The 25,678-nt window shown below is 38.7% G+C and overlaps 3 protein-coding genes and 5 long non-coding RNA genes across 15 annotated transcripts; 3 read left to right on the plus strand and 5 right to left on the minus strand.

Moving 5' to 3' along the window:
• Positions 1 to 380: 380 nt before the first annotated feature.
• LOC124340895 lies at positions 381 to 4,099 on the plus strand. The gene is made up of 16 exons (XM_046793674.1): positions 381 to 542; positions 606 to 703; positions 781 to 979; positions 1,052 to 1,249; positions 1,314 to 1,427; positions 1,506 to 1,629; positions 1,704 to 1,798; positions 1,867 to 2,025; positions 2,092 to 2,228; positions 2,287 to 2,399; positions 2,464 to 2,569; positions 2,632 to 2,941; positions 3,014 to 3,182; positions 3,253 to 3,499; positions 3,572 to 3,749; positions 3,816 to 4,099. Exons 1-16 carry the CDS (start codon positions 479 to 481, stop codon positions 3,938 to 3,940), a joined length of 2,436 nt encoding a protein of 811 aa, XP_046649630.1. The 5' UTR covers positions 381 to 478; the 3' UTR covers positions 3,941 to 4,099.
• Positions 4,100 to 9,352: 5,253 nt separating this feature from the next.
• LOC124341474 lies at positions 9,353 to 10,414 on the minus strand. 2 transcript variants are annotated; one of them, XR_006918293.1, is made up of 5 exons: positions 10,255 to 10,414; positions 10,065 to 10,197; positions 9,919 to 10,005; positions 9,709 to 9,821; positions 9,353 to 9,640 (listed from the first exon to the last, which is right to left on the minus strand). It is a non-coding gene; the product is annotated as an uncharacterized LOC124341474 (long non-coding RNA). The 2 variants fall into 2 exon arrangements; XR_006918291.1 differs by having other exon boundaries at positions 9,709 to 9,826.
• A 547-nt stretch (positions 10,415 to 10,961) lies between these two features.
• Positions 10,962 to 11,409, plus strand: LOC124341596. The gene is made up of 3 exons (XR_006918515.1): positions 10,962 to 11,085; positions 11,167 to 11,310; positions 11,378 to 11,409. It is a non-coding gene; the product is annotated as an uncharacterized LOC124341596 (long non-coding RNA).
• A 57-nt stretch (positions 11,410 to 11,466) lies between these two features.
• On the plus strand, positions 11,467 to 11,925 carry LOC124341531. Of its 2 annotated transcripts, none has more exons than XR_006918424.1 (3): positions 11,467 to 11,562; positions 11,639 to 11,768; positions 11,840 to 11,925. It is a non-coding gene; the product is annotated as an uncharacterized LOC124341531 (long non-coding RNA). The 2 variants fall into 2 exon arrangements; XR_006918425.1 differs by having other exon boundaries at positions 11,473 to 11,562; positions 11,653 to 11,768.
• Positions 11,926 to 12,819: 894 nt separating this feature from the next.
• Positions 12,820 to 14,732, minus strand: LOC124341497. Of its 5 annotated transcripts, none has more exons than XR_006918371.1 (6): positions 14,633 to 14,732; positions 14,450 to 14,542; positions 14,257 to 14,388; positions 13,868 to 14,161; positions 13,285 to 13,459; positions 12,820 to 13,177 (listed from the first exon to the last, which is right to left on the minus strand). It is a non-coding gene; the product is annotated as an uncharacterized LOC124341497 (long non-coding RNA). The 5 variants fall into 5 exon arrangements; XR_006918369.1 differs by having other exon boundaries at positions 14,251 to 14,388; XR_006918372.1 differs by having other exon boundaries at positions 13,224 to 13,459; positions 14,251 to 14,388.
• A 3,209-nt stretch (positions 14,733 to 17,941) lies between these two features.
• Positions 17,942 to 18,389, minus strand: LOC124341624. Its single transcript, XR_006918545.1, has 2 exons — positions 18,193 to 18,389; positions 17,942 to 18,051 (listed from the first exon to the last, which is right to left on the minus strand). It is a non-coding gene; the product is annotated as an uncharacterized LOC124341624 (long non-coding RNA).
• Positions 18,390 to 19,782: 1,393 nt separating this feature from the next.
• LOC124340703 (salivary glue protein Sgs-3-like) lies at positions 19,783 to 20,284 on the minus strand. Its single transcript, XM_046793309.1, has 3 exons — positions 20,205 to 20,284; positions 19,984 to 20,126; positions 19,783 to 19,863 (listed from the first exon to the last, which is right to left on the minus strand). Exons 1-3 carry the CDS (start codon positions 20,275 to 20,277, stop codon positions 19,783 to 19,785), a joined length of 297 nt encoding a protein of 98 aa, XP_046649265.1. The 5' UTR covers positions 20,278 to 20,284.
• Positions 20,285 to 23,081: 2,797 nt separating this feature from the next.
• Positions 23,082 to 25,139, minus strand: LOC124341235 (TD and POZ domain-containing protein 5-like). 2 transcript variants are annotated; one of them, XM_046794245.1, is made up of 3 exons: positions 25,008 to 25,139; positions 24,102 to 24,947; positions 23,082 to 24,010 (listed from the first exon to the last, which is right to left on the minus strand). In XM_046794245.1, exons 2-3 carry the CDS (start codon positions 24,911 to 24,913, stop codon positions 23,923 to 23,925), a joined length of 900 nt encoding a protein of 299 aa, XP_046650201.1. In that variant the 5' UTR covers positions 24,914 to 24,947; positions 25,008 to 25,139; the 3' UTR covers positions 23,082 to 23,922. The 2 variants fall into 2 exon arrangements, with proteins under 2 accessions (XP_046650201.1, XP_046650202.1); XM_046794246.1 differs by having other exon boundaries at positions 24,102 to 24,932; positions 25,008 to 25,076.
• Positions 25,140 to 25,678: the final 539 nt, after the last annotated feature.

Raw genomic sequence — 25,678 nt, forward strand, 5'->3', positions numbered from 1 at the left:
TCCTTCAATCTATGATGGCTCCTATTGTAAAGGCAAAAATATGACCTTCGATTGACATGATGGACTATGAAGTTAAGCCTATAGGCTATTCTATAATGTATAGTATGTTTGTGTGTTTAGCTGTCTTTCGCAATAGCGTTGGGGAGGTGTTGATAGCAACGGTTTGTTGTGGGGTTACTGTGTATGTTGTTAGCAAGTAATAAGATCTATTAGGCTGTAACTTCTTGCTGTACTATAATTTCTGCTGGTTAGTTACTATGGGAGTTTTCGCACGGTCGATTATCAATATTTCGTGAAAGTCAGAGTACCACCAGAAAGAAGGTAAACGAGGTAAACCCTTTCAGACTTGAACGAGTTATCTATTGGTTTGTGCGCTAAAAAGTTGCTCTTCTCTCCCGAGGAATATCCAACTGTCCTTTTATTTTGTTAGCTTGTCACTTGATTCTCCTTTCATATTTACGAATTTATTTATTTCAAAATGAACGAAATCTATTTGCGCTTATTGATGTATCTCCTATTATTAATGCAAGTCAGCGTCAAAGGTGAAGGGGAATTCCAAATAGTTGTAAAATCTAAATAATATCAAAGTTATTGTTTCTTTTAAGCGACGAATGACCTTATATTGGATTTTGGTGACGCGGATATTTGTTCTGATGTTTCAAAATGGAATATCGCTGTACCTACGACAGCTGATCGCATTTCAGTAAGACATAAAATACTAAAACATAATTAAATTCAGTAGGGTGACTTGACATTTCTGTTACAAATTTGTTTTTTTAGGACATCTGCGATGTAGTACTCAAAGTTCAGGTTCAGCGAAATGCCAAGGCCTCCACGGTAGATGATATCAACATAAACTACACCTTGAAGTTTTTGCTTTCAACGATTTCAGATGAAATCAGCCACATGGAAGAGGTTACACTAAATGTTAATAAAATCCCACCTGGAACACGAATTCTTTTTGATCACGACTCGTCAAGTATTCATAAATGATCCCTTCCCTTTCAGTTCTCTTCCTTGCAATTAAAATTCGTTTATTTCATTCGTTTAGATGCCAGTGCTAACAATCAACAAATCAAGGCTAATGCAACTGAGATTCAGTTTGATTTGCGGAATACATCTTTGGTTCTTCCAACTGAAACTTGTGGGCAGATGTTTCTGATAGCCGCATTGTGGAACCATTCATCCGTTAACAACAAGTCGCTGGTGGCAAAAATAGCATGGCCTTTTCAAGTTACGTGTGAAAATGGTAACATTTAAATGAACTTTTAGACGTCGTTCGGTCACCTCATTTGTTTTATGTGTCGTTTCAGCCGACGTAGACCTAGCCCTGTACGTCGAGTTGAATTCTTTCCCGCTTAGCAGCGGAATATTCAGTAATAACATGACGCTAATAATTAGCATTCCTATCCTTCAACAGTTATTAGGTATTTGTGTTCATTTCATAAATTTTTCTAGGAAGATAACTGAATTTCTTGGTCGTGTTGAACGACTTATTTTTTTAGGTTTGAAAATTTACTTAGCAAATGCGGACGAATCCAAAACATCCTTTTTACGCCGTACCAGCCCAAGTTTACCTAAAGTTATGGTTCACATTACGCCGAGAAAGCACTCGTTGCTTATTAAAGGGTTTGCGCTTGCTTGAGTGTCGTAGCAGTAAGAATGAAATTGAAAATGTCATGGGGTTGTATTACAATTTTTAGCGTTGCGAGTTACAAGACTGTACGACATCGTTTGGGAGATGAAATTTTGCATCGAGACCAACTAATTGACGTGGAATTGGATTATAGCTCGTCGGGTAAGTGACCAGATAATTCCAAAATGGTTGATTAGAGTATTTCGCATTTTGATTAAAATTTCTTTTAGCCATCAATCCCGGCCAGAAGTTGCTTCTGAACTCCAGTGTTTTGCAGTTTTTATCGACCAGCATATGCGGTGAAGCTTGGATGGTTTTTCGCTTAGAGTTGGAAGATTTGAATGTTGAAAACAACTTTGCCGTTATTCCGGTTTTTCTTGATTGTTCTGGTAATGTACACTAGCCTTGCTAGATTAAGTATTTGCCATTAATTTCTTGAATATTTCCTAAAACAGCTTTACCGGAGATGATGCTTGCAAATTTGGGATCCTGCGACGTGGTTCCTGACGAGTTTTCAATGGGACGCTCAGCTCTGATGTTCACTTCATTGCAGTTTAGCGGTGCCATGTCACTGAATGCATTTCTTTATAAGGTATTTATTAAGTTTTATTATTTGATTACATCGATGTGATGTCAAATGTATATTGTAGATAGATGACAAAACCTATTTACCACTTCGAGGAAATGAGGTAATTGTACCTGAAGTACTTGACAAATTTAGAATGATTCAACTGGAACGGAACCGCCTAATCAAACGTAACCAGTAAGTCCAGCAGGACGATATAGGTTTTATATTTTCTGTGTTATAAAATTGATTCTATTTTTAGGTGTCCATCTCATGTCGAACTTCGTCTGAACTTTGATGCCACTCTTTTTGGTCAACTGTACGGTTTGATTGAATTATTAAATGATCGTTTGATACTGTCGAACCAGGTAACTTTCCGTAATGAAGTCTTAGATCAACAGCTGAGTTGAACAATTTTAATTCCTCATAGTCCGAACAACAAAAGTCACAGCAGGAACAAATTCTTTTAATAAGTCAAGCATTGGGTGGCCTGCTAGTCGCTTCTACATCATACAATTCTGTGTCGGCCTATTTTATGGATTCCGTCTTAAACGGCCTATTTACTTATTGGCCGTTTTTTCCTTTCGATATTTCATCTACCAAAAGCGCATCAACTCAAGATCCTAAAATTCATCCGCCGTTGCATCAGTCTTGGCACGAGCGCTTCGCTAAAGTCGTTACTCACTTCATGCGCAAAACTATTTATGCCGATTATGAAGGGAAACCTAATCCGGATACAGGTAAGTCAGAATATGATTGTGTTTAGTTTTGATAAATCTAAAGTGAACTCGTGAACTGTTTACTATGAACAGGGTTGCAGAATTTTTTGAATCAGCTTCTGTGGAGTCCGGATACCTTAGAATGTCCGTCCCTGTCGAAACATTCTGTCGATAAACTTCGCCAATTTCTTCTTATGGTGCTGCAAAAGAAGTTGCCCACGACCTTTGATAATTTGCCACTCGAGATTTTAAATTCACTGTCGTAATTTAGTTAAATAATTTGTTTCGGCCGATTCATTTCATTCACAATTCATTGCATTTTCTTTCATTAGATTTTTCTCTGGTGAGGTTACCTCCCCAGTACCCATTAATGAAATCCAAGTCAAAACAGCGATTGAGACAGTTTTCAAAGCTGTTCAACAGACTATAACAATCAACAGTAACCTTGTTCGTGATGAAGGCAAGAGTGTATCAAATAACCAGGAGGATGTCGCCAACAAATTAGCCGTTTTAAGCTCATTGATAGAAGCCATTAATACTCAGTCTATAATAACACGGCTGACTGTGATCATTCAAAAGGTTTAACCTTTTCTTGAGCGTATTACTTATTAATATTATTAGAATAAGTTGAATTAAAATGTTCTTGTTTAGATTCAAGAGAGTGTCTCGCTAAACAAGCAATGGATTTTAATGGAAGGCATGTCTGACACGGCTATAGACGCCGAACTATATTGCCGACTCCACGCTCTCAATCAAATTCGATTCCGTCAAGATCCACAAGCTGAAAATCTGTTTAAAAAACTTCATCGAATTACCTTTTGGAAACGAGGTAAACAGGGTAAATTTGGAGGAAATAATAACTAAATCAAACTTGAGATTATTTATGACGATTCAGATTCCGGAGTAATTTATCGAGGTGATATTAGTGGAATCACTGGTCGACTGTATTGGAACAGAGTTGCTGTGTGTCACTGTGATGGTTTTTCTCCTACCAAATATCATTCGCACGTTGACCCTTGAACCTTGACTAAACATTTTTGTATTTTTTCTTAAATTTGATGCAATTAAAATATTACCCCTTTAAAATCTATCCTACTGTCATTGTTTAGTCACCAGTCTCACCACTTGTAAACTTCTTATTACCATTCATTAGAAAAAGTGCTATAGTAACCATTTCACAAATGTATCATGCAGATTTATTAACTTTTAGTTGATAGATCATAATGTGATCATGATATTCATAGATGTTAAATTGCTTTCTCAAAGTCATTTCCGTTTTCACTGTTTTCGCTCCAAAAAGACTTTGTCGCTAGATGGCTTTTTTATTTTTATTTTCAACCGCACCTTGGTGGTGGCGTTCGCTACGCCCGACAAATTCGAATCGAAACAAAACAATGTTTACCAAACAAGTGCCTGGACAAGATACCAAAATCGAAAACAAGTAGTCGAATTGGTGAGCGAGGTGTCAGAAGAGAAAAGATCTCGTGTCGAACAAGGTATAGACCTCACCGTCCTAGTAGTAATCGAAGAAATTCCAGTGACTACCGCCATGATCTATAAAATTAAGTAATCAACTCACAGTCAGAGCAAACGTGAAAGTCGTGCAACCTACCGTCAACTAATAGGTCGCACCTATTGGGTCCCGGATTCCTGGACCCAATAGCCAAATTGACTATTGAGTCCGTCGGCTAGGGGGACACATACCATACGGAAAAATACCATACTACCGAGTTGGCCTTATTGTTTATTTACAAATTGCAACAAGTGAGCAAGTGTAGTCAAGGCTGTCAAGCAAGCCAAAAACTCTAAAAATTTAAAGCACAGAAAGCCATCATTTTCACCCTCAAACTCAAACCCTCAAACTGTGCCAAATTGACTATTGAGTCCAGCCACTAGGGGGACATCGCAAAGTACCATTTTCCAGCATAATTTGACTTATTTCCGCTTATTTCCTATTTATTTCAAACGTACGGATGTAAAAAATTGAAACTTTTACTAAAAGGGGGGTGATTGTGTGGTATAGGTTCATACTTTAAAAGATGTGTGCACTGTGCAGATACTTTTGTAGCTGCCAAAAATGGTTTGAAATGGTATTGAAAAATTTGTGTACCTAGCGGATTCTTTTGATTATTCAAGATTTATTCATTATTTCTATTCACTTGCCAGTTTTAATAAGTTTAAATTGTTATTCTTTTAATAATAAGGTATTTCGTGCCGATTTCTTGGAGGAGTCAGAGGAGTGCAATGTCCCCCTAGCGGCCGGACTCAATAGTCAATTTGGCTATTGGGTCCAGGAATCCAGGACCCAACTAATATGTTCAAACTCATTGTATTCTTCTGAATGTGTCATCGAAATGATACAGGTGAAAACCAACACTAGCTTTATTTCATGCTAAAACATATGTTCTTCTCATGTTTTATTAGGATAATCTTAATTATCGGCTGTTTCTATTGAACTTGCTAGATCACCGACCCCAGCATGGAACAATCTCTCATTCCATCATGCGCGCTAGACCTTATCCAGAACGGACGTCAAAATCAGTGCGCCACAACCAATTGTTCTCAAACTTCCCATCCCCCAACACGTTAAACTCCCCCACTCATACTTCAGGAAAGAAATGGCCGAAAATCTGGCTAATTCAGACTCTTTATCCACACTCATCGACCACACTATGGAAGGTATCGATCAAAGGAAACGCAAAAAGAAGATTAAACCACAACCACGATCCTCGCCCACACCATTCCCGTCTAGTAGACACCCTAAATTCCCCTCTCGAAAGTGGTGCCCCAGTGATAGTGAACCTCGTCAGTGAGCCTCAATCATTCGAACGCCTCAGCCTTCTAGAAAAGAAACAGTTCATAAATGGATTAATCAACACCATCGGCCAGGTGAAAGACGGAACCAAATGGACCCGCCATGGACAACTCTACATATACCCTACTTCCAATCGCCAAAAGAAACAGCTACTAGAACTCAAAGCGGTAAAAGAATTCCAGATCTCGTGCAATCTAGCTAAGTCAGAAATAAATGATAAAGGAGTGATATATAATGTGCCGATCAACAACTCCGATGCGGATCTCCTAGAGCTAGTTTCATCACAAGGTGTCACACATGTACACAGATTCCAGTCAGGTCCAGAAGAATCAAAAACTCCCCTGACAACAGTGGCCTTAACCTTCAACACCCAAACACTCCCTCGTGAGATTGTAATCGCCCATGAAATATTCCGCGTCAAGAAATACATCCCACGCCCCTCTCAATGTCGGAAATGCTGGTCGCTCCAACACCAAGAAGACACATGCAAAGTTAGCCCAATCTGCAGGTACTGCTCCCAGCAACACCCTCATACCCCTGTTTGTACAAACGCACCTAAATGCCCAACATGCCATAAATCTGACCATGCCGCGGGAACCTTTGCCTGCCCCTTATTCGCAAACAAACAAAATGTGATCAGATTTGCATATGAAAGTAATATCCCAATTAGCGAGGCCGGAAAATTACTAGACCGCAACAACGTCACCCAAACCAAACCAATCCATCTCCCAGTCTTCGAGAAAGAGAACCCCGAAATCTTAGCCCTCCGTCGGGAAGTAAAAAACCTCAAACAACAAATTGAAAAAATCCTGCAATCACCACCAATTACCGAACTTTCAGAAAGAGTGACGGCTCTAGAGACTGAAGTGGTCCAAATCAAAGAACAGATCGAGCCCCTCCTCACACTCCCCGCCTCAGTAGAGAAATCTAATCAAGAGATGAAAAAAGGATTCTCTGAAACCCAGGACCAACTAGCACAGCTATCAGCCCTCATACAAAGATCCTTGAGCGTACAGCCCAGCCAACCAGTCCAGGCAAACCGCCCACCTCCCAAGCCGATTTCGAATACCACAACCAACACTAGCGCCTCTTCATCAAAGAAATGACCCCCCCACTAAAGATAATCCAATGGAACGCAAGAAGTCTTTATAAATCTAAGTTACAAGAATTTAAGTACAATCTTTTGTTAACCAACCCCCACATTGTCCTCTTAAGTGAAACCCATTGGAAAGACCATTATACCGCACAATTTTCTGCCTACCAAACATTCGCACTAAATCGCCCCACACAAGGTGGTGGAGTAGCCATCCTTGTTAAAAAAAATATTCAAACTTCACCACTGCCACTCCCCCAATCTAGTGACATAGAAGCAATAGGAGTCACAATAAAAACTGGAAACAATACGCACCTAGACATTATTTCCCTTTACTGCCCAAACGGGAACTCGTGCAGAAGAGGAAACATAGAAGCCATCCTTAATGCCCCACGTAATACCACTATCATAGGCGGAGACTTGAATGCCCACTCAGGGATGTGGGAAGACGGGAAACCTGAAAATAACAATGGAAAGATAATTAGCAACTATCTATTAAACCAATCTAACCTAATACTCGCCACCCCGAAGAACCTAGGTACACGGCCGAGTCACAACAACACCCAAAATTCAACAATAGACCTCACCTTTACTTGACCAGCACTAGGACCAACCACAACAATCCATCTCGGCCCTTACTGGAGCAGTGACCATTTGCCAATAATCATCAATATCAACACTGACCTACCCCCTACGCAACTGACCAACCCTAACTGGAGATTCAATGAAGAGAAATGGGAGGAATGGAACGAAGAAATCTCAAAAACCGTAACCACCAACAAATTGAGCAACGCAACATCCCCCGAGTCAGCCTACTCCACACTATACTCCTCAATTATCGAGGCAAGCCAGATACACTTTACACCCAACCGAAACGCGTTGGCAAGGGAAAAACCGAAGCCTTGGTGGACCCCCCAATGTAAAAAGGCAACCAGCATGGTACGAAGAGCTTACAACAAGTGGCGATCTTCCCTCCTACAATCAGACAAAACAGAATTAAATAGACTAGAAGCCATAAAAAAGAAGACTATTATCAAAGCTAAGAACGACGCCTGGGAAAAATTCATTGGTTCACTGGACCAACCGGGAAACACCACCACCTTCTGGAACTTCGCCAAATTCATGCTCAAAGAAAAGAGAACCAAACAATCCTGGCCCACCCTTGTGGACCAAACGAACAGGCAACTCACCGACAACCTAGACAAAGCGAATGCTATGCTAGACCAACTCTGCCCAAACAACAACCACCCAGAAGATGACAGGTCAACTCTATACCTTCAGAAGATCCAAGACGCAATAAACAATGAAATTCCCCACCCGATCAACTCTCAATTTAACATTACAGAACTCAAAATGTGCATTAAAACCCCTCCCTAACAAAGCCATGGGCGCTGACAGGCTTCACAACAAGATGCTCTCAAAACTATCCGACCAAAACCTCCACTCATTGCTATTTGTACTCAACTATATGTTCCGTACTGGATACATACCTGAAGCATGGAAGCACGCAGTAGTCACACCGATACTAAAACCAGGGAAACCCCCAGAACGCACAGACTCGTACAGGCCCATATCATTAACCTCTTGTCTAGCAAAAATCCAAGAAAAAATGATTAATAACAGACCGAAATGGTACCTGGATAAAAATGCTCACCTTCCAAAACACCAAACGGGATTTAGGCGAGGATGTACAACAACAGACAACCTAATCCGACTCGAAGAAGCCATCTCAAACGGATTCAACACTAGCCATTCCACCACAGCTGTCTTCCTAGACCTGGCTAAAGCCTACGATGATACCTGGTTAACCGGCCTCCTATACAAAGTCACAAAATTCAATATTAGAGGTGTCATGTTAAACTGGTTAAGCAACTTTCTTACTAATAGAACAGTCAACGTAAAAATCGAAGATTCTCTCTCAACAACACGAACCATAAACAAAGGAGTCCCACAAGGATGCGTTCTCAGCCCCATACTGTTCAACATTATGATGGCAGACTTCCCTCTTCCTGACCCTCGCACCAACCTGGCTCTATTCGCTGACGACATACTAATACACACTACATCCCCAACCAATCCGGAAGCCGAACGTATCCTACAAAGATACCTTAACAAAATCGATTACTGGGCAACCTCATGGAAATTCAAATTCTCCGTTCCCAAATGTGCCACCCTAACCTTCTCAAGGAAACGAGCCAAGGAAATTGACGTAAAGTTATTCCTGAACAAAAGCCAAATCAACTCAGTCAACCACTACAAATACCTAGGGATCACCTTCGACTCTAAATTGAACTGGGATAACCACTTAAACAATACCCTCCATAGTGTAGAAAGGAAAGCAAACTTGCTCAAGCTCCTAACCTTTGGCAAATCAACACTAAACACCAAACTATTAGTAAGAATATACAAAGCCACAATACGCAGCAAGCTCGACTACGGCGCCACCGTCCTATCTTCTATACCAAAATCCAAAATGAACAAACTAGAAACAACTCAAAATACAATCCTACGCAACATCATCGGTGCCCTCAAGTCTACTCCGACCCCCCTTATCTACCTTGAAACAGGACTAACCTCAATCAAAGATAGGTGGGATCTCTTAGCATCAAGATACCTAAACAAACTCAACACCAAGCCATGGAACCCAGCCTACTCCACAATCCAAAATACACTGAACAACATTGAAACCTGGAAACCCAGAAGCATACCGGCAGTAATCCCCCATTTAAATAAGATGCGTATCAACTCCGAAGAATGTTTCTCCCTAATGCCGATCTACAATCCCTGGATAGAGCCTATAGCCCCTTGGAACCTATTCGAAATAAAAACCAAGTTATTCCCACTATCTAAAAAAGCAGCGATAAATAAACCTCAACTTACCCAAGAAATATTTAGAAAGCTGATGGAAAATGAACCCACAGATAACCTAACCATCTACACAGATGGTTCATGCTGCGAACTCACAAACATTTCCTCCTGTGCCTTTTACATACCTAAACTAGGGGAAAAAAAGCATGGGCATTATCAGCATTCACAACAAGCTTCAACGCTGAGCTAGCAGCAATTAAACAAGCTTTACAATTCACTTACCCACTCGACTGGCCAGTTATCACTATTCTCACAGACTCCAAATCAGCAATACAGGCCATATCCAACTTCAAATGGGAATCCAGCACACTAATAACAGAGATATTAAACATCATAACTAATCAAAAATCAGCAGGTACCCAAGTCACCTTCGTATGGATTCCTAGTCATGCTGGCATACATGGAAATGAAGTCGCAGACGAACTTGCCAACAGAACTCGAACAGACCCTGACAGACTGGTGTTGGAATACACACCAAACATCTCTGAAAAGCTCACAAACCTAAAAAGTAAACATATTCAATCAACGTTCGAAAAAATTAAATCATTGTCAACAAACCTAGCGGTTTTACACCGAACCAACATGAAGCCAATCCCGTGGTTTAGACACAATAACAGAAGAATCCAAGTCGCACTACTCAGACTTAGATGCGGCCACAATAGACTAAACCACTGCGTAAGCAAATGGAATGCCGACACAACACCAAACTGCCCAAACGGCTGCGTAGAAACGGAGAATAACACACACGTCCTCATCATAGGCCCTCACTACTCTAGAGCAAGATCGCCACTGAAAAATCTTCTCGCCTCGCTACAGCTCCCTCTGGATGTACCTACAATAACCGGAATGAATAACTCCATCCCTAAACACACACAAAAAAAAATCGGATCACGCCTGATTAAATTCCTGATCGAAACAAATTTAGTCAACAGACTTTAAACAGAACCTAGCACAACCCCCCTCCCCCCCTGTTTTGGCTCAAAATTCTTCAATATAAACAAAATAAGAAACTCACGAATTATGGTGTGTAAGGGCTTCCTCCGGAAGCCCGTAATCTGCAACCAATGGCACAGCCATGGTCAGAGGCACCTATCCTCTCAAATCAAATCAAATCTCTCATTCCATCTTCTAGAGAATCTTGGATAACTGATTGGTGGTTTCTTGTCATGTTACTGAACTTAATTAATTGCAGTCTAATATGAATTTTTATTTTATTTACAGGTTTCTAAATTGGCATGACTGACTTTATGAGAAGTTATGTCCTTTCAAGAAAAAGGACTTACAGTAACAAGATTCCTTGTTTGCTAACCCGTTGGCTGCTACCCTTGAATCTCCCTATTTGTCAACAACATAAATGAGGTTAAATATTGTGATAATGCTATCATCATTGTAAGTTATTGTGTTTACATTGAATTTAGAAAAGTTTTCATACTAATAGCAATTTTAACGATTGTTTGGTTTCTTATTTAGATGTTGCCTATAAGACCAAATGTGGGGTTATCCCTCCAAAATAAGGCAATAACCACACGTTCAACGCGGATAATTCGTTTTGTCATCGAACTTGACTCATTCCATCTTCTGGATTGCTTAGGAAAGCTGATTGGTGTTACCTGTGTAACTTCATTGTCATGTCACTGAATTTAAATTTAGTTTACATTTGTTTCTTGACTTAGACATTTAGGTAATGACCGAGAAGATGCGGCCTACATGAACTTCATTTAGGCGGCCAGCATCATTCGACTACCCAATCGGCTTCTACATAGGCCTGCTCACAGCACGGAGTTTTACCCTTAGATTTTTGGCTGTTCGCGATGTGTGATGGCGTTTCCTTGGACGAGATGATGATTTTGGCGAGAAAAATATTGCGTGAGTAATATACTTAAAACTGTTTAATTATTCTTGTACTTGTTTTTATAATTTTTTTTTTTTTTTTTATTTACAGTTTCTAACCTTCAGGTTCCTAAATATGAAAAGTAGTCAACGAGGTCCCTTACTCCCTTGTTTGATAACCCAATGGCTGCTACCCTTGAATCTCCCTATTTAGCTCCTTACACAGTCCCTCTTGATTTGAGGTATTGCTTTTTGTCACTACAATCTTATTGAAAATTATTGTCATCCAATTAAATGTTCATTCTGCTTACAGGGTAATCCTTCGCTACTGATCATGGACTCCATTGGTGGAACTGAAAACCGAAGAGAGAATGCTGTAATCCAAGACTGATAAATTGTGTTGTTAGATTAAATTACAAGTGCATTTCTGGGCTCCCTTCTTTTCTGTGGCCCCGTTTCCCTAACTAACCACTAACCAACGCCCGCCGGTGGTCACTCACCCGCTGTGAAACCAGGAGGAGGGGAGGGCTCTGGTCGAACGGGGACTTGGAAGGCGCATGATCCGACGAAAACTTTTAGAGGGTCATGAGTCTAACCCGGAAGCCTAGTATGACTAATCGCTCCCCAGTAAAACTTGCCTCGCACTCTTCTCTCCTCTTCCATTTCCAGGTAATCTCCCTGGATCTACGCCGACACTGCATGTGCGAGTTTTAGCAAGCAATCCGCCACCAAATTTGACAAAAAGTGATAGTTTGTTTTCTCGGAAATTTCGTCGACGGTTACAAAATTTCTAATTCAATAATCTCATGTAGAAATTTGCATCTAGTCTACTGGTGCAAATTGTGATTCTTTAAGCTTGATTAATTTAGGTGATGTGTTAAAAGCAAATGTGGATAGCTAAACAATTGAACTAATCCACTTTTTCTGGATATTTTGGTTTTAGATCATTTTGTTGTTTTTAGATTTTCTTGTGGTCTATCTTCAAAATATTCTGAAAAAGCGAATTATTTTAATTTATTGGCTACTCACAATTTTTTAACACATCTCCTAAATAATCAAGCTTAAAGAATCGCAATTTGCACTAGTAGACTAGATGCAAATTTCTACATGAGATTGTTGAACTAGAAATTTTTTAACCGTCTAACGCAACTTTCGTGAAAACCAACTATCACTTTTTGTCAAATTGGGTGGCGGATTGCTTGCCAAAAAGCCTCGCACAAAAAAGATTGTCTTGAACCGGACGCTCTGTTTAATGAATTGTTTATTTTTTAAGTGTTCCAGAATAAAAATGAGTTTTACATAGCATAAAGTTGGTTTATTTATTGAACAATAACATGTACATATTACAGATATTTGACATTTGAGGGGAAATGGGAGTTTAAGGAATGGATGTTGGTGGAGGTTATGGAGTTTGAGGAATAGATGTGGTTATATAGGTAGGTATATGGATGTTATAGACAAAGGATTTTCTACCTTATTAAAAAAAACGACTTTTTCTAATTAATGAAAATCAATTACCCACCCCCACCCCCAATCTCCTCCTCGCTGATTTCCCAACCGCGAAGGCATGTTTATTATTTTTTCAACGTAAATATTCCCCGTATTACTAATTTTTTTTCATTCTCAACATATAAACGGTTAACTTCATAGACTCAAATAGCAATTAAACAAAATACTGGATGTAACTTATGCAGCACAACAACAGCGATTCAACTCCAAGGAACTTTTCTGTTCCTTTTCAACATATAAACGGTTAACTGCATTTAGACACAAACAACAATTAAAACTGGATGTAACTTTTGTGCACCACACCAGCAGTCCGGCACCAAGGAACAGCAACAGCATAGCTCGATGCAAAAAATCTGTCACCAGTCTATAGGCTGCAACAACATGCCATATTGGACAGCAACATCACTGCTACGTAAACATAAACCTATGACCAAAATGAAATTAACGTTTAATCAATGGAGATTTTGTATAAAATAAAAAAAATTACTTCAAATGGAGTTCACCCCAATTATTCTACGGCAATACTGCTATCTGATGACTATAGTTTAAACAAAAATTTACATGAAACTAGATTACTCATTTAAGATTTCAATACAAATTCAATTGAAATTTGTAGTGCTCTGCAGCAAAACAAAAACATTCTTCTATAGTATCTGTCTATCTTGTTTACCAATTACCCTTAAACAATTCATAACTCAATTTACATAGGATCAAAGGAAAGAGCTGTTGACATGATGAAATCCCCAAATGTTAAAATTAAACAATGTAAGCAATTATAGTAGTCCAAGCATGATACTTCCCAAGTTAGAACTTATAATTTTTATCAAATTACCATTTCAAGAAGTCTTCTTGCAGTTCTACTAGATGTCCACATTTCGGCAACCTCAATGCAGCATGATCCAGCATCAACTCAGATATGGCTGATCCCAGAAGACTTGAAGCATGGAACTCTCCCACACTCCAGGACAACATCAGCACTTTAAGTGTGTGTTTCTGCATGACAAACATACAAATGGTACTGGTAACAAGTCAGCCTGCAAGAGGAACACCTTTCGCCAGCTGGCTGCAACAAATCACACTGGCACAGCACATTGGACTGCAATGAAGAATCTCAGACTTCACCATGCTGTTAATAGAAAAATAAAAACTAGATTATTATCAGAAACAAGGTCATCAAATAACTAAAGGTAACCTAAGGTTACACAACATGATCACTTTTACTGTTGTGAAGTATTTCTACATGTGAGGAAACGCACAGCCGGTATGTGCAGCAAGAGACAACATCTTGGGAAACAGCATTTTCAGGCTACATGATCAGATGGTATTGCCAAGTGTAAATTGTAGGCTTGTTATCTGTAAATGCATCACACAAAAAATTTACATTTAATAGCCTTAAATGAATGCAAGGAGTTACCATTTTTATGACGAATAATCCCAGGGAAAGTAAGTTGAGTTGACTCATCGATTTCAACAGACTTGAAGTATGCTGGAAGCATAGAACGCCGTACTACCGATTTATAGGCCAGGAATGTAAAAATGAAGCAATTTATTGATAACCAACTGAATAATTTCTTGAAGAGAACTGATTAGTGATTACCTTTTCAATGATGGAAACGCAAATTTTCTTCCAATATCTTCCAATCAGAATTTCGACGTGGTGGTGGCACTTTTACTATACACATCCATCTTTGAACAGCCAGAACCACTAGGCTAAGCCGGGGGAGGGTTAAGAAATTAAGGGGAGGGGACGAGTAACAATGGCGACAATAAGCCTCGTGAGACCTCAGGCTATACCATCCCCCACACCTAAAACAAACTTTAACTTTAAAGTTGAAACAAAAGAAACTAAATTCAGAAAACCAAAACTAACAAAAATTAAAAAATAAATACGTAAATGTTTCCCAAATTTGTCTGTATTTAAACGACATAGATACACAACTCATGTGGAATATTCAATCAAAGAATTACGGTGACTCGACGATTAAGCTCTAGAAGAAAGTTGGTCACTTGTTCTCCATCCGGTGGGCTGGCACTGAGAGGCTGACAAATATTTTTCAACGTCTCCAGTCTCCACTTCGTACGTTGCGGCTAATTTACTTAACTGCATAAAGGACTCCACTCTAAACGGCCAGTGTAAAGGAAATTCAAGAAACAATACACAACATTTTCATCGAATTCCACCCCAAATGTGACGATAGATTTCCCTGCTGTGTTGCTGATCTTGCTTAGAGTTTCATTCAGGACAGGACTCCGAGCTGAGAGAATAACTCGGTGGGCTTCCATCATTTTAACACTCCCGAGAAATATTTCGACATCGGTAAATTTTTGTTTTGTGGCGGCAACCCATAAATTCTTGAACCAATGTTTGTCCATCATCGCGTAATAAGAATTATCAATCGTGCTGACGACTTTACTGTCAAAGTCGAATTGAATTGGGCGTTTCATGCTGCGTTGAAAATCCAAGTTCCATTTGACGGTAAAATGTTGAAGTAATTCTGCGTTTTCTTTTGAATTCTTCGCTTCCATTTTGAACCACTGATCCTGCCCCTTTAAGCTGCAATAAATATCCACAACTTTCAAACCGAATCTTCGATGCTTGGCGCACACCAAGTGAATCTCAGGTTGAATAATATGGTTTTCAACGTAATCCCCAGTGATGTAAGCGAAAAACAATTCTTCATCTTGATATTCCATTATACATTTTGGACTTCCAATAACTGATTTATCAAACCCTTTAATAAAGGACAAAACGCATCGAAAAGTGGACATCCGATCAAAAGATATTTCAGTGTCTTTTTCCGGCCTGAGAATAAAAAATGTATAAATTAAGAAAACTGAGCAAATTAATATTAAATAGAGGAAACGAACTAAGATAGAAAAGCAAGCTTATCAGCTCGCCGCGAAGGGATAGTCGTAAGCCAGTTGAAAACTGGCACAAAAAATAATTTAATTAACTTAATTACTTCTCCCTTTATTAATGAAAAACTTCTAATTGCTTAACGACTAGTGACATCTGGCGGTTGCGACTACAACTTTTTCGCTTTGGGTCAAATAAATCAACACCAGATGTCCAAAGCATCGCCGCGATGACGCAATAATAAAGGGAGAAGTAATTAAGTTAATTAAATTATTTTTGTTTGGTCGCACCACATATTTTTTTTTTCTAATTTTTAAGACCAAATAGTAAAAAAAAGTAAAGGCAACCCAAAACGAGGGAACCTATAAGGCTGTAATGGAAAGTGGAATTTAAACCTAAGGTGAAAAAGTTGTAGTCGCCACCGCCAGATGTCACCAGTCGTAAAGAAATTATTTTAACAGTTTTTCGTTATTTACGGGAAAACTAATTAAGCAAATGAAATTATTTTTGTTCTGGTCGCACCGCATATTTTTTGTGTAATTTTTAAGACCAAAAAGTCCGAAATCTGTCGTGAAACACCCGAGCTATGGAGCGTTACATACATACAGACAGACAAAGTGACATGGCTTTTTTTTTGCGTATGCGATTAAGATAGAAAAGCAAGCTTATCAGCTCGCCGCGAAGGGATAATCGTAAGCCAGTTGAAAACTGTCTTAAATGACAAATTCAGGGCCTATTGTTAACTCGGACTTATTCACAATTCACACTTTTCTTCACAGACTTTTTAGTTTTAAAACGGGATTTTTTTGTCACAGTTCAATATCCTTGCAAGTTATTTACGTTTAGTTTGCTTAACTCTTATTTTCCAATTTTTACACATAAAGTTCAATAATTGAATTTAAAAATAACCATCTTTTAGTCAAATAACTGCAAAACATAAATGCAAATCTGGTTGTTGCGTCATGGTTGGGACATCAATGATTGCGTCATCACGGCGATGCTATGGACATCTGGTTGTGATTGATTTTGACCCAAAATGAAAAAGTTGTAGTCGCAACCGCCAGATGTCACTAGTCGTTAAGCAATTATTTTAGCAGTTTTTCATTAATTATTGCGAGCCCGAAGGGCGAAGCTAATAATCGGATACGCAGAAAAAAAAAAGCCATGTCACTTTGTCTGTATGTATGTAACGCTCCATAACTCGTGTTTTTTACGACACATTTCAGACTTTTTGGTCTTAAAAATTACACAAAAAATATGCGGTGCGACCAGAACAAAAATAATTTAATTTACTTAATTAGTTCTCCTGTAATTAATGAAAAACTGCTAAAATAATTGCTTAACGACTAGTGACATCTGGCGGTTGCGCCGTCATCACGGCGATGCTATGGACATCTGGTTGTGATTGATTTTGACCCAAAATGAAAAAGTTGTAGTCGCAACCGCCAGATGTCACTAGTCGTTAAGCAATTATTTTAGCAGTTTTTCATTAATTACAGGAGAACTAATTAAGTAAATTAAATTATTTTTGTTCTGGTCGCACCGCATATTTTTTGTGTAATTTTTAAGACCAAAAAGTCTGAAATGTGTCGTAAAAAACACGAGTTATGGAGCGTTACATACATACAGACAAAGTGACATGGCTTTTTTTTTTCTGCGTATCCGATTATTAGCTTCGCCCTTCGGGCTCGCAATTACATGATTTTGGAAGGATAAACTGCATCAATTTCATTATTTAAACTATCCATCAGTTTTGTCATCGCCGTTGCATCCATTTCCATCTTAGCAATTTCGCCAATTGTATTCAGGGTTGTCGGATCGTACCTATGGGCTAACTGGAACAATTTTTCATCTGCCAGCGTTCCCAATGGCTCTCCTGTATAAAAGAAGTGAAGAAAATTCAATATGGTTGAAGGTTCTGCTTCGATTTCGATTTGGATCTGATGAAGAGTGAAGACCGTCTTTTCCCGGTTGTATTTTCTCAAACTCGTCTGCAAACGTTGGACTGCGGGCAGCAAGGATGGCTTTGTGTGCAGGAAATGATTTGTCTTTCACGACAAATTCAACGTCCGCCAGATTCTGTTGATTTTCTAAAGCAGCCCACAATTGCGACTTGGCAAGTCGATCACACAGTCGATAACAATAGAATTCTGAAGTTCCTGCGATGACAATTCGAAACGAAAACGTGCAGTTTCCAACAATCTTCTTGTCAAGTATAGTTTTGAATAAGTGTAGATTTTCACAGCCGCCGATATTTTCCTTTTTCATTTCCATCATCGTTGCTGGACCGATTCCACTACCTTGAATTCCGTATTTGACGTCTTCCACTTCCATTCCGATTTTTACGAGATAAATTTCCACGAAAAACAAAATGGCATATTCGGCGTAGTTCTTCAACCCAACACGGAATACTTTTTCACCTCCAAACGAAATCATTTTTGATGTAATTGTCATCGGTTCTTCTACGACATTCTCCAGGATCCACTCGTATGGCACAATCATCTTCGGGCGAGTCTTCGGGATTTCAAACATCTTGGATGTCACGATGACGTAATTCACAAAACTGGTTACAATAAAGAAAACCACATTGTTAATTTTAATTTTAAATAATCACATGAATAGAAAATAATTGAATCGACTCACCAAAAATTAAGAGTTGAATAACAAAAAAACTCAAATCCAGTTAATTGAAGTACGGTGCAATGAACTGCCACACTGGACTAGTCGCTGGTCAACGATAAACTAAATAAAACGAGGGAAAGGGTCAAGAAAATAGGGAGGGTGGGTGATGACGAAGGCGAAACTTAACCACAAGGGGGTGGTGAGACCTTGACGAACATGTCCAAAATTGTTTATCCTCCAACCGCGCATATTCTTACGCGCATATTCTATTCGGCAACTTTTTATTCATCTGTTTTTAAAAACTGCGAAGGCAAATCATTCTTTTACAAAATGCTATTTCAAATAATTTATTTCGAAATTAATGGCTAAAAATCTGTTTTCATGGTAAAAAAAAGAGATTTTAAAGGTTTCCATGGATTACATTGCATGATTACATTTGGTTGAAGGCAATAAGGTTGAAGGAAATTCGACAATCAAGTTCTAATTTTCGTACGCTTGTGTGTAAAATGAATGCAAAATGTCGAAGAAATACGAGTAGCGCAACATTATTTCACTTATTCATATGTAAATAACTGGAGCTAATTGGATTGTCGATACACATTGAGAATGAAGGAATGATAGTCATTTTAGCTAGCATTATTTAATAAAAAAAGCTTCGAACTTTTCAACGTGCGGATCCGCAGGGACCAGCAACGTTTACTTCATAATCACAATTTCCCGTAGCTGCGTTGAATACTAGATTACTTGGACAGTCCTAAAAGAAGTTTAAAAAAATATACATATGAGACTATCCGATTTGGTTTAGTTTAGCTAAACACGGTTAACTTACGTAAAGATAAGGTATTCCATTTGAGCACATGTAAAAAGTCTTGCAGTTAGTCGGATTTGGAAAGACTCCATTTGTTCCAGAGCAGGCAAAGGGCGTAGTTCCCGTGCTGGTAACAGTTGTGGCTGTCGTCGTTGACTTTGGTGTTGTAAATGTCGTTGTTGGTGTTGTTGTTGGTGGTTCAGTTGGTGCTGTTGTTGGTGCTTCAGTTGGTGTTGTTGGTGGTTCAGTTGGTGCTGTTGTTGGTGCTGTTGTTGGTGCTGTTGTTGGTGCTGTTGTTGGTGGACATGGTGGTTCAGTTGGGGGCTGAGTTGGAGGCTGAGTTGGGGGCTGAGTTGGAAGCTCCGTAGTTAGAACTAAAATTTAATCAAAAGAAGAAGATAATAAGGTAGCTAAAAAAAGGAGAGCAAAATGAGAACACAATACTAGAAAAAAAGACAAATTACTTACAACAGGTTGTCTCTTCCGGGGATTTGCAAGCCGAAGTTGGTGGACCGACAAAAATTGCGTTTCCTGGGCAAGTCTGCGCAGTACCAACCATTTTTTAATTTAGAAAATTTAGAAAATGCAATTTTTAAAAACGAAAAAAGTTTTAAAATTGAAAGAACTTCCTTTATTCTAAGACTACAACTAACAGCCTTACTTGAGGATACTCCTGTCCTCCGATGCAAGCGTAGTACGTTTGAATGCAAGCAGAAATTTCGTAGAATCCATCTGCCACGGGGCAAGTAAACGGTGCCAAGGTAGTAGTCGTCGTGGTTGTTGTCGTTGTTGTCGTAGTCGTGGCTAAAAACAAAGGCGTTTATAAATGAATTCACTTTTTTTCATTATGTAAAAATCGGTAAAAATAATAAGTTGAAATACCTTTGCAAGGTGCAGTGTCTACTGAGACGCAAGTCGACGTGGATGGTTCAAAAACGCCATTCGGAGGGCACATCTACAATTTCAGAATGTCAATTTATTTTTAAAATACGTAAAACCATGATTGCCGATGCTTTTATTACATGAGAGAACATAAACATATACTCAATTTAATGCTCAGATTTGTGACAACGTATTTTTCATTCATGAAATATCTAAAATGTAATTTACCTCTGAATCGAAAGCGATTTGTCGCGACATCACTCCTGTTCCTAGGCACAAAAGGAAAGCTGCAAAGGAAATCGTTTAGTAGGTCTAAGTATGAATTTTGCCGTTTAAAAGCGTTTCTAAAATCAAAGTAATTCTATACACAATTTATTTTAAAAAATACTTATGACCTACCAGATGTGCACGCGAAATATACTGGTACATTCATTGCGGTAAGGAAATGTGTTTTTTCAATCTGATCTAATTGTACAATTAAGATTCCGAAAACTCCTGTTCATCGACTGAACTACTCATATATTTTAACCAGGCCTTTATACCATACCGGTTTATATCACTGTGTAAAAAAGCAGGGGAACGGGATTTTTTTTAATCATTAAAAGGGATTAAATCTAAACCATTTAATCTAGTTATCTTCGTAAAGACGGTATGCTTTGATGCTTCGAGTCGAAACAGTTTTATCTGGGTTTGCAATAATACTGTAACCTTGTCACAAGTAGCAATTTACAAAATTCCACCGTAAAAATTTCCGGATGTGGATTTGGTGACTCAGCCCAAGGTTTGATCTTGACGTCATGTTTCACATTGAGAAAGAATAGTAAAGCTCCCGCGACGCATCAAATAACACGTACTGTTGTAGATAGTTGAACAAGAACGCTGGTGTTCATCAGAAAAAGAAAAAGCTGCGGCGAGTTTGCCCGAAGTAACGTTTCATAACGCTAACTAGTGAAATTATACTCCAAAAGATAGAAAAGCAAGCTTATCAGCTCGCCGCGAAGGGATAGTCGTAAGCCAGTTGAAAACTGTCTTAAATTAAACATTCAGGGCCTATTGCTAAGTCGGAACTATTCACAATTCACACTTTTTTTCATAGATTTTTTGGTCTTAAAACGGGATTTTTCTGACACAGTTGAATATCCTTGCAAGTTATTTTCGTTTGGTTTGATCAACTCATATTTTCCAATTTTTACACATAAAGTTTAATAATTGAATTTAAAAATAACTATCTTTTAGTCAAATAACTACAAAACATAAATGCAAATCTGGTTGTTGCGTCAAGGCTGGGTCATCAATTATTGCGTCATCGCGGCGATGCTTTGGCCATCTGGTGTTGATTTATTTGACCCAAAGCGAAAAAGTTGTAGTCGCAACCGCCAGATGTCACTAGTCGTTAAGCAATTAGAAGTTTTTCATTAATAAAGGGAGAAGTAATTAAGTTAATTAAATTATTTTTGTTTGGTCGCACCACATATTTTTTTTTCTAATTTTTAAGACCAAACAGTAAAAAAAAGTAAAGGCAACCCAAAACGAGGGAACCTATAAGGCTGTAATGGAAAGTGGAATTTAAACCTAAGGTGAAAAAGTTGTAGTCGCCACCGCCAGATGTCACCAGTCGTAAAGAAATTATTTTAACAGTTTTTCGTTATTTACGGGAAAACTAATTAAGCAAATGAAATTATTTTTGTTCTGGTCGCACCGCATATTTTTTGTGTAATTTTTAAGACCAAAAAGTCCGAAATCTGTCGTGAAACACCCGAGCTATGGAGCGTTACATACATACAGACAGACAAAGTGACATGGCTTTTTTTTTCTGCGTATGCGATTATTAGCTTCGCCCTTCGGGCTCGCAATAATCACATGAATAGAAAATAATTGAATCGACTCACCAAATAAGATAGAAAAGCAAGCTTATCAGCTCGCCGCGAAGGGATAATCGTAAGCCAGTTGAAAACTGTCTTAAATGACAAATTCAGGGCTAATTGTTAACTCGGACTTATTCACAATTCACACTTTTCTTCACAGACTTTTTGGTCTTAAAACGGGACTTTTCCGTCACTGTTCAATATCCTTGCAAGTTATTTACGTTTAGTTTGCTTAACTCATATTTTCCTATTTTTACACATAAAGTTCAATGATTGAATTTTAAAAATAACCATCTTTTAGTCAAATAACTGCAAAACATAATTGCAAATCTGGTTGTTGCGTCATGGTTGGGACATCAAAGATTGCGTCATCACAGCGATGCTATGGACATCTGGTGGTGATTTATTTTGACCCAAATTGAAAAAGTTGTAGTCGCCACCGCAAGATGTCACTAGTCGTTAATCAATTATTTTAACAGTTTTTCATTAATTACAGGAGAACTAATTAAGTAAATGAAATTATTTTTGTTCTGGTCGCACCGCATATTTTTTGTCTAATTTTTAAGACCAAAAAGTCTGAAATGTGTCGTAAAAAGCCCGAGCTATGGGGCGTTACATACATACATACATACATACATACAGACAAAGTGACATGGCTTTTTTTTTTCTGCGTATACGATTATTAGCTTCGCCCTTCGGGCTCGCAATTAAGAGTTGAATAACAAAAAAAACTCAAATCCAGTTAATTGAAGTACGGTGCAATGAACTGCAACACTGGACTAGTCGCTGGTCAACGATAAACTAAATAAAACGAGGGAAAGGGTCAAGAAAATAGGGAGGGTGGGTGATGACGAAGGCGAAACGAAACTACAAGGGGGTGGTGAGACCTTGACGAACATGTCCAAAATTGTTTATCCTTCAACCTTCCTAAAAGGCTAAAACAAACTTAAAATTTTAAAACGAAAGAAACGAAAGTAAGAAATAAAAAGAGATACAAAAAAAATTATGCAAATATTTTTCATGAAATTCTGTATTTAAACGACATAAATAATTAAATTCATAACCATATTGTAAAATATCCAATTAAAGAATTACGGCAACTCATTTGATGATTCTACCTGCAAGAGAGAGTCGCTCAGTTCTTTAATATCTGGTACGCGATTGATTAGTTGACACACATTGTTCAAAGTCTCCACTTGGTACATTGTCGCCAATTTACCAAGTTGATGGCCACCGTCAGTCGTTTTCAAAGATCCGGTGTAAAGAAAATTTAGAAAATGCTTCACAGTATCAACATCGAATGCCGTCCCGAATGTGACGATTGATTTCACTGTGTTACTGATCTTCTTCAAAGATGCATTCAGTACAGGACTTCGGGCGCATAGAATAATCCGATGGGCTTCCATCACCTTAACAGTCCCGATAAAAATTTCGACATCCGTCAACTTCTGATTTATAGCTGCAATCCAAAAATCTATCGTCCAAGCGTTGTCCATCATCTCGTAGTAATAGTTGCTGATCGTGCTGACCGTTTTGATGTGGAAGTAGACTCGGGATTGAAGTTTTCCTTGGCTCAAGTCAAAAAGAGCTCGTACGGTAAAGTGTAGTAATTCTGCGTTTTTCTGATGTTTCGGTTCCATTTTTAACCATTGTTGGTATCCCCGCGTGGCTGATTCCTGCATGCCGCAATAAACATCTTCAATTTGCAGACCAAAGGTGCGATGCTTCGCACATGCAAAATGAATCACAGGTTTACTGTTATCGCTTTGGTTCAATTGCGAATCAATTTGTTTTTCTTCAGTGAAGTAAGCAATAAAAATATCCTCATTTTGATATTGCATCACACATATGGTTTAGTCATTTTCAGCTTTTTTCAATAGCCAAGGGCATCGGAAGGTAGGCGTGGTCCGATCAAAAAATATTTCCGTTTCTTTCTCCGGCCTGTGTGAAAATGGCAAAAGTTAAGAAACAAAAATTAGCGAAACCAAGTTCGAGCATGTTGTGGAATATACAAAAGAAAGGAAAATATTACATGATTTTAGAAGAGGAAAGATCTTCGGCGTTGCTGTTTAAATATTTGCTGACTTTAGCCATTTGCATGGCACTTCTTTTCTTCAGAGCAAGTTTACATAGTCCAGTCAGAATTGTAAGTTGATAGATAGCAGCTAATTTAAGTAATTCTTCATCTGCAAATGTTCCAATCGGCTCTCCCGTGTAGATGAAGTGAAGAAAATTCAACACAGTTGAAGGTTCAACGTTGTCGATTCGGATCTGTTGAGGAACGTCTGATTGAACCTTCTCGAATTCGGCTGCAAACACGGGACTGCGGGCAGCAAGAATGGCTCTGTGTGCAGGAAATGTTTTGTCTTTTACCACAAATTCAACGTCCGTGAGATATTGTTGATTTTTTAAAGCAGCCCATAATTGATCCTTGGCCAGACGATCAGACGGATTAAAGGGGTAGCCGGGATGAGCCCCTACGATGCAAATTCGAAACATAATTTCTAATTTTCCAATGAACTTCTTAGGATATGTTATGGTGAATAGCTGTAAACTTCCTTCATCACCGATGTCCTGGTTTCTCATTTTCCACATCTTTGCTAGTCCAAAGCTACTACCTGGATTTCCGTACATTACATCTTCTACTTTCATTCCGATTTTATCGAGATCAATTGCCAACAAAAACAAAACGGGATTTAGTGCGTGATTCTTCAAACCCACACGGAAGACTCTTTTGCCACGAAACAGAATCATATTCGACGCAATCGTCATTGGTTCTTCCTCGATATTCTCCAGAATCCACTCGTACGGCACAATCATCATCGCCTTCGATTCTGATGACATGATGATGTATTTCACAAAACTGAATGGCGAGACTCTGGAAAATCAGATTGTTCATTCTAATTGAAATTATTAAGAAAATATTCGATCGACTCACCCAAAATTAAGAGCTGAAAAACAATAAATCTGAAAAACGTAAGTAAGTAAGGAGAAAGAACAGTCTCGACTCGTGGTCAACTGCAAAATGGAAAAATTCTTCTAGAACTAGAACAGCAGCGTCAAAACAAAATTAGGCCCCCTGGTGGACCTTCGTTTTAACGCCACCTTGCGACGATAAATAGATGCAACTATCGAAGAATACGCTTGGCTTCTAGGCGACTCGTCTATTTTTGATACTGGATGGGATAATCTTTAGTAAATAGTAAACGATCTTGAATGTGTAACTAGAGCGAACGCATGATAAAATAAACCAGTTGGTAACATATTCCAGACGGATCTCTCCATTTGACCAAACTATCAGGAGTCCAGGACGAATCATTCACCAAGCTTATCAGCCTCGAAATGCAAATTGACATTTCGAAAGATGCGGCTACAAAAATTAAAAAAGGGAGATGGATAAAAGACATCGATTGACGAAAAAAGAAATCCAAGCCCCGTCTTTGAATTTGGTTCAACTGCGGTGTAAGGGAAGCTTCAAAATAGAAGACAACCACATGAAATTCCACAAATACACACGCTACAACTCAAACAATTGCTCATGGTAAACTATCGGCTGGATGGCATGATGATGCCAGGACTCAGAAAAAGGCATGGTGCGACGTCTTGTTC

The sequence above is a fragment of the Daphnia pulicaria genome, chromosome 5, assembly GCF_021234035.1.
Source record: "Daphnia pulicaria isolate SC F1-1A chromosome 5, SC_F0-13Bv2, whole genome shotgun sequence".
Taxonomy (NCBI): domain Eukaryota; kingdom Metazoa; phylum Arthropoda; class Branchiopoda; order Diplostraca; family Daphniidae; genus Daphnia; species Daphnia pulicaria.

Excerpts from the sequence above, each read along its gene's own strand:
- LOC124340895 (XM_046793674.1), top strand. The coding sequence starts at position 479 with ATGAACGAAATCTATTTGCGCTTATTGATGTATCTCCTATTATTAATG. Across the intron at positions 1,250-1,313 it reads TCAAGTTACGTGTGAAAATG|CCGACGTAGACCTAGCCCTG; the intron begins GTAACATTTAAA and ends GTGTCGTTTCAG. Across the intron at positions 3,183-3,252 it reads GAGATTTTAAATTCACTGTC|ATTTTTCTCTGGTGAGGTTA; the intron begins GTAATTTAGTTA and ends TTCTTTCATTAG.
- LOC124340703 (XM_046793309.1), bottom strand. The coding sequence starts at position 20,277 with ATGTGCCCTCCGAATGGCGTTTTTGAACCATCCACGTCGACTTGCGTC. Across the intron at positions 20,127-20,204 it reads AGACACTGCACCTTGCAAAG|CCACGACTACGACAACAACG; the intron begins GTATTTCAACTT and ends CTTTGTTTTTAG. Across the intron at positions 19,864-19,983 it reads GAGGACAGGAGTATCCTCAA|ACTTGCCCAGGAAACGCAAT; the intron begins GTAAGGCTGTTA and ends GGTACTGCGCAG.
- LOC124341235 (XM_046794245.1), bottom strand. The coding sequence starts at position 24,913 with ATGTCATCAGAATCGAAGGCGATGATGATTGTGCCGTACGAGTGGATT. Across the intron at positions 24,011-24,101 it reads CTTTCCTCTTCTAAAATCAT|GCCGGAGAAAGAAACGGAAA; the intron begins GTAATATTTTCC and ends ATTTTCACACAG.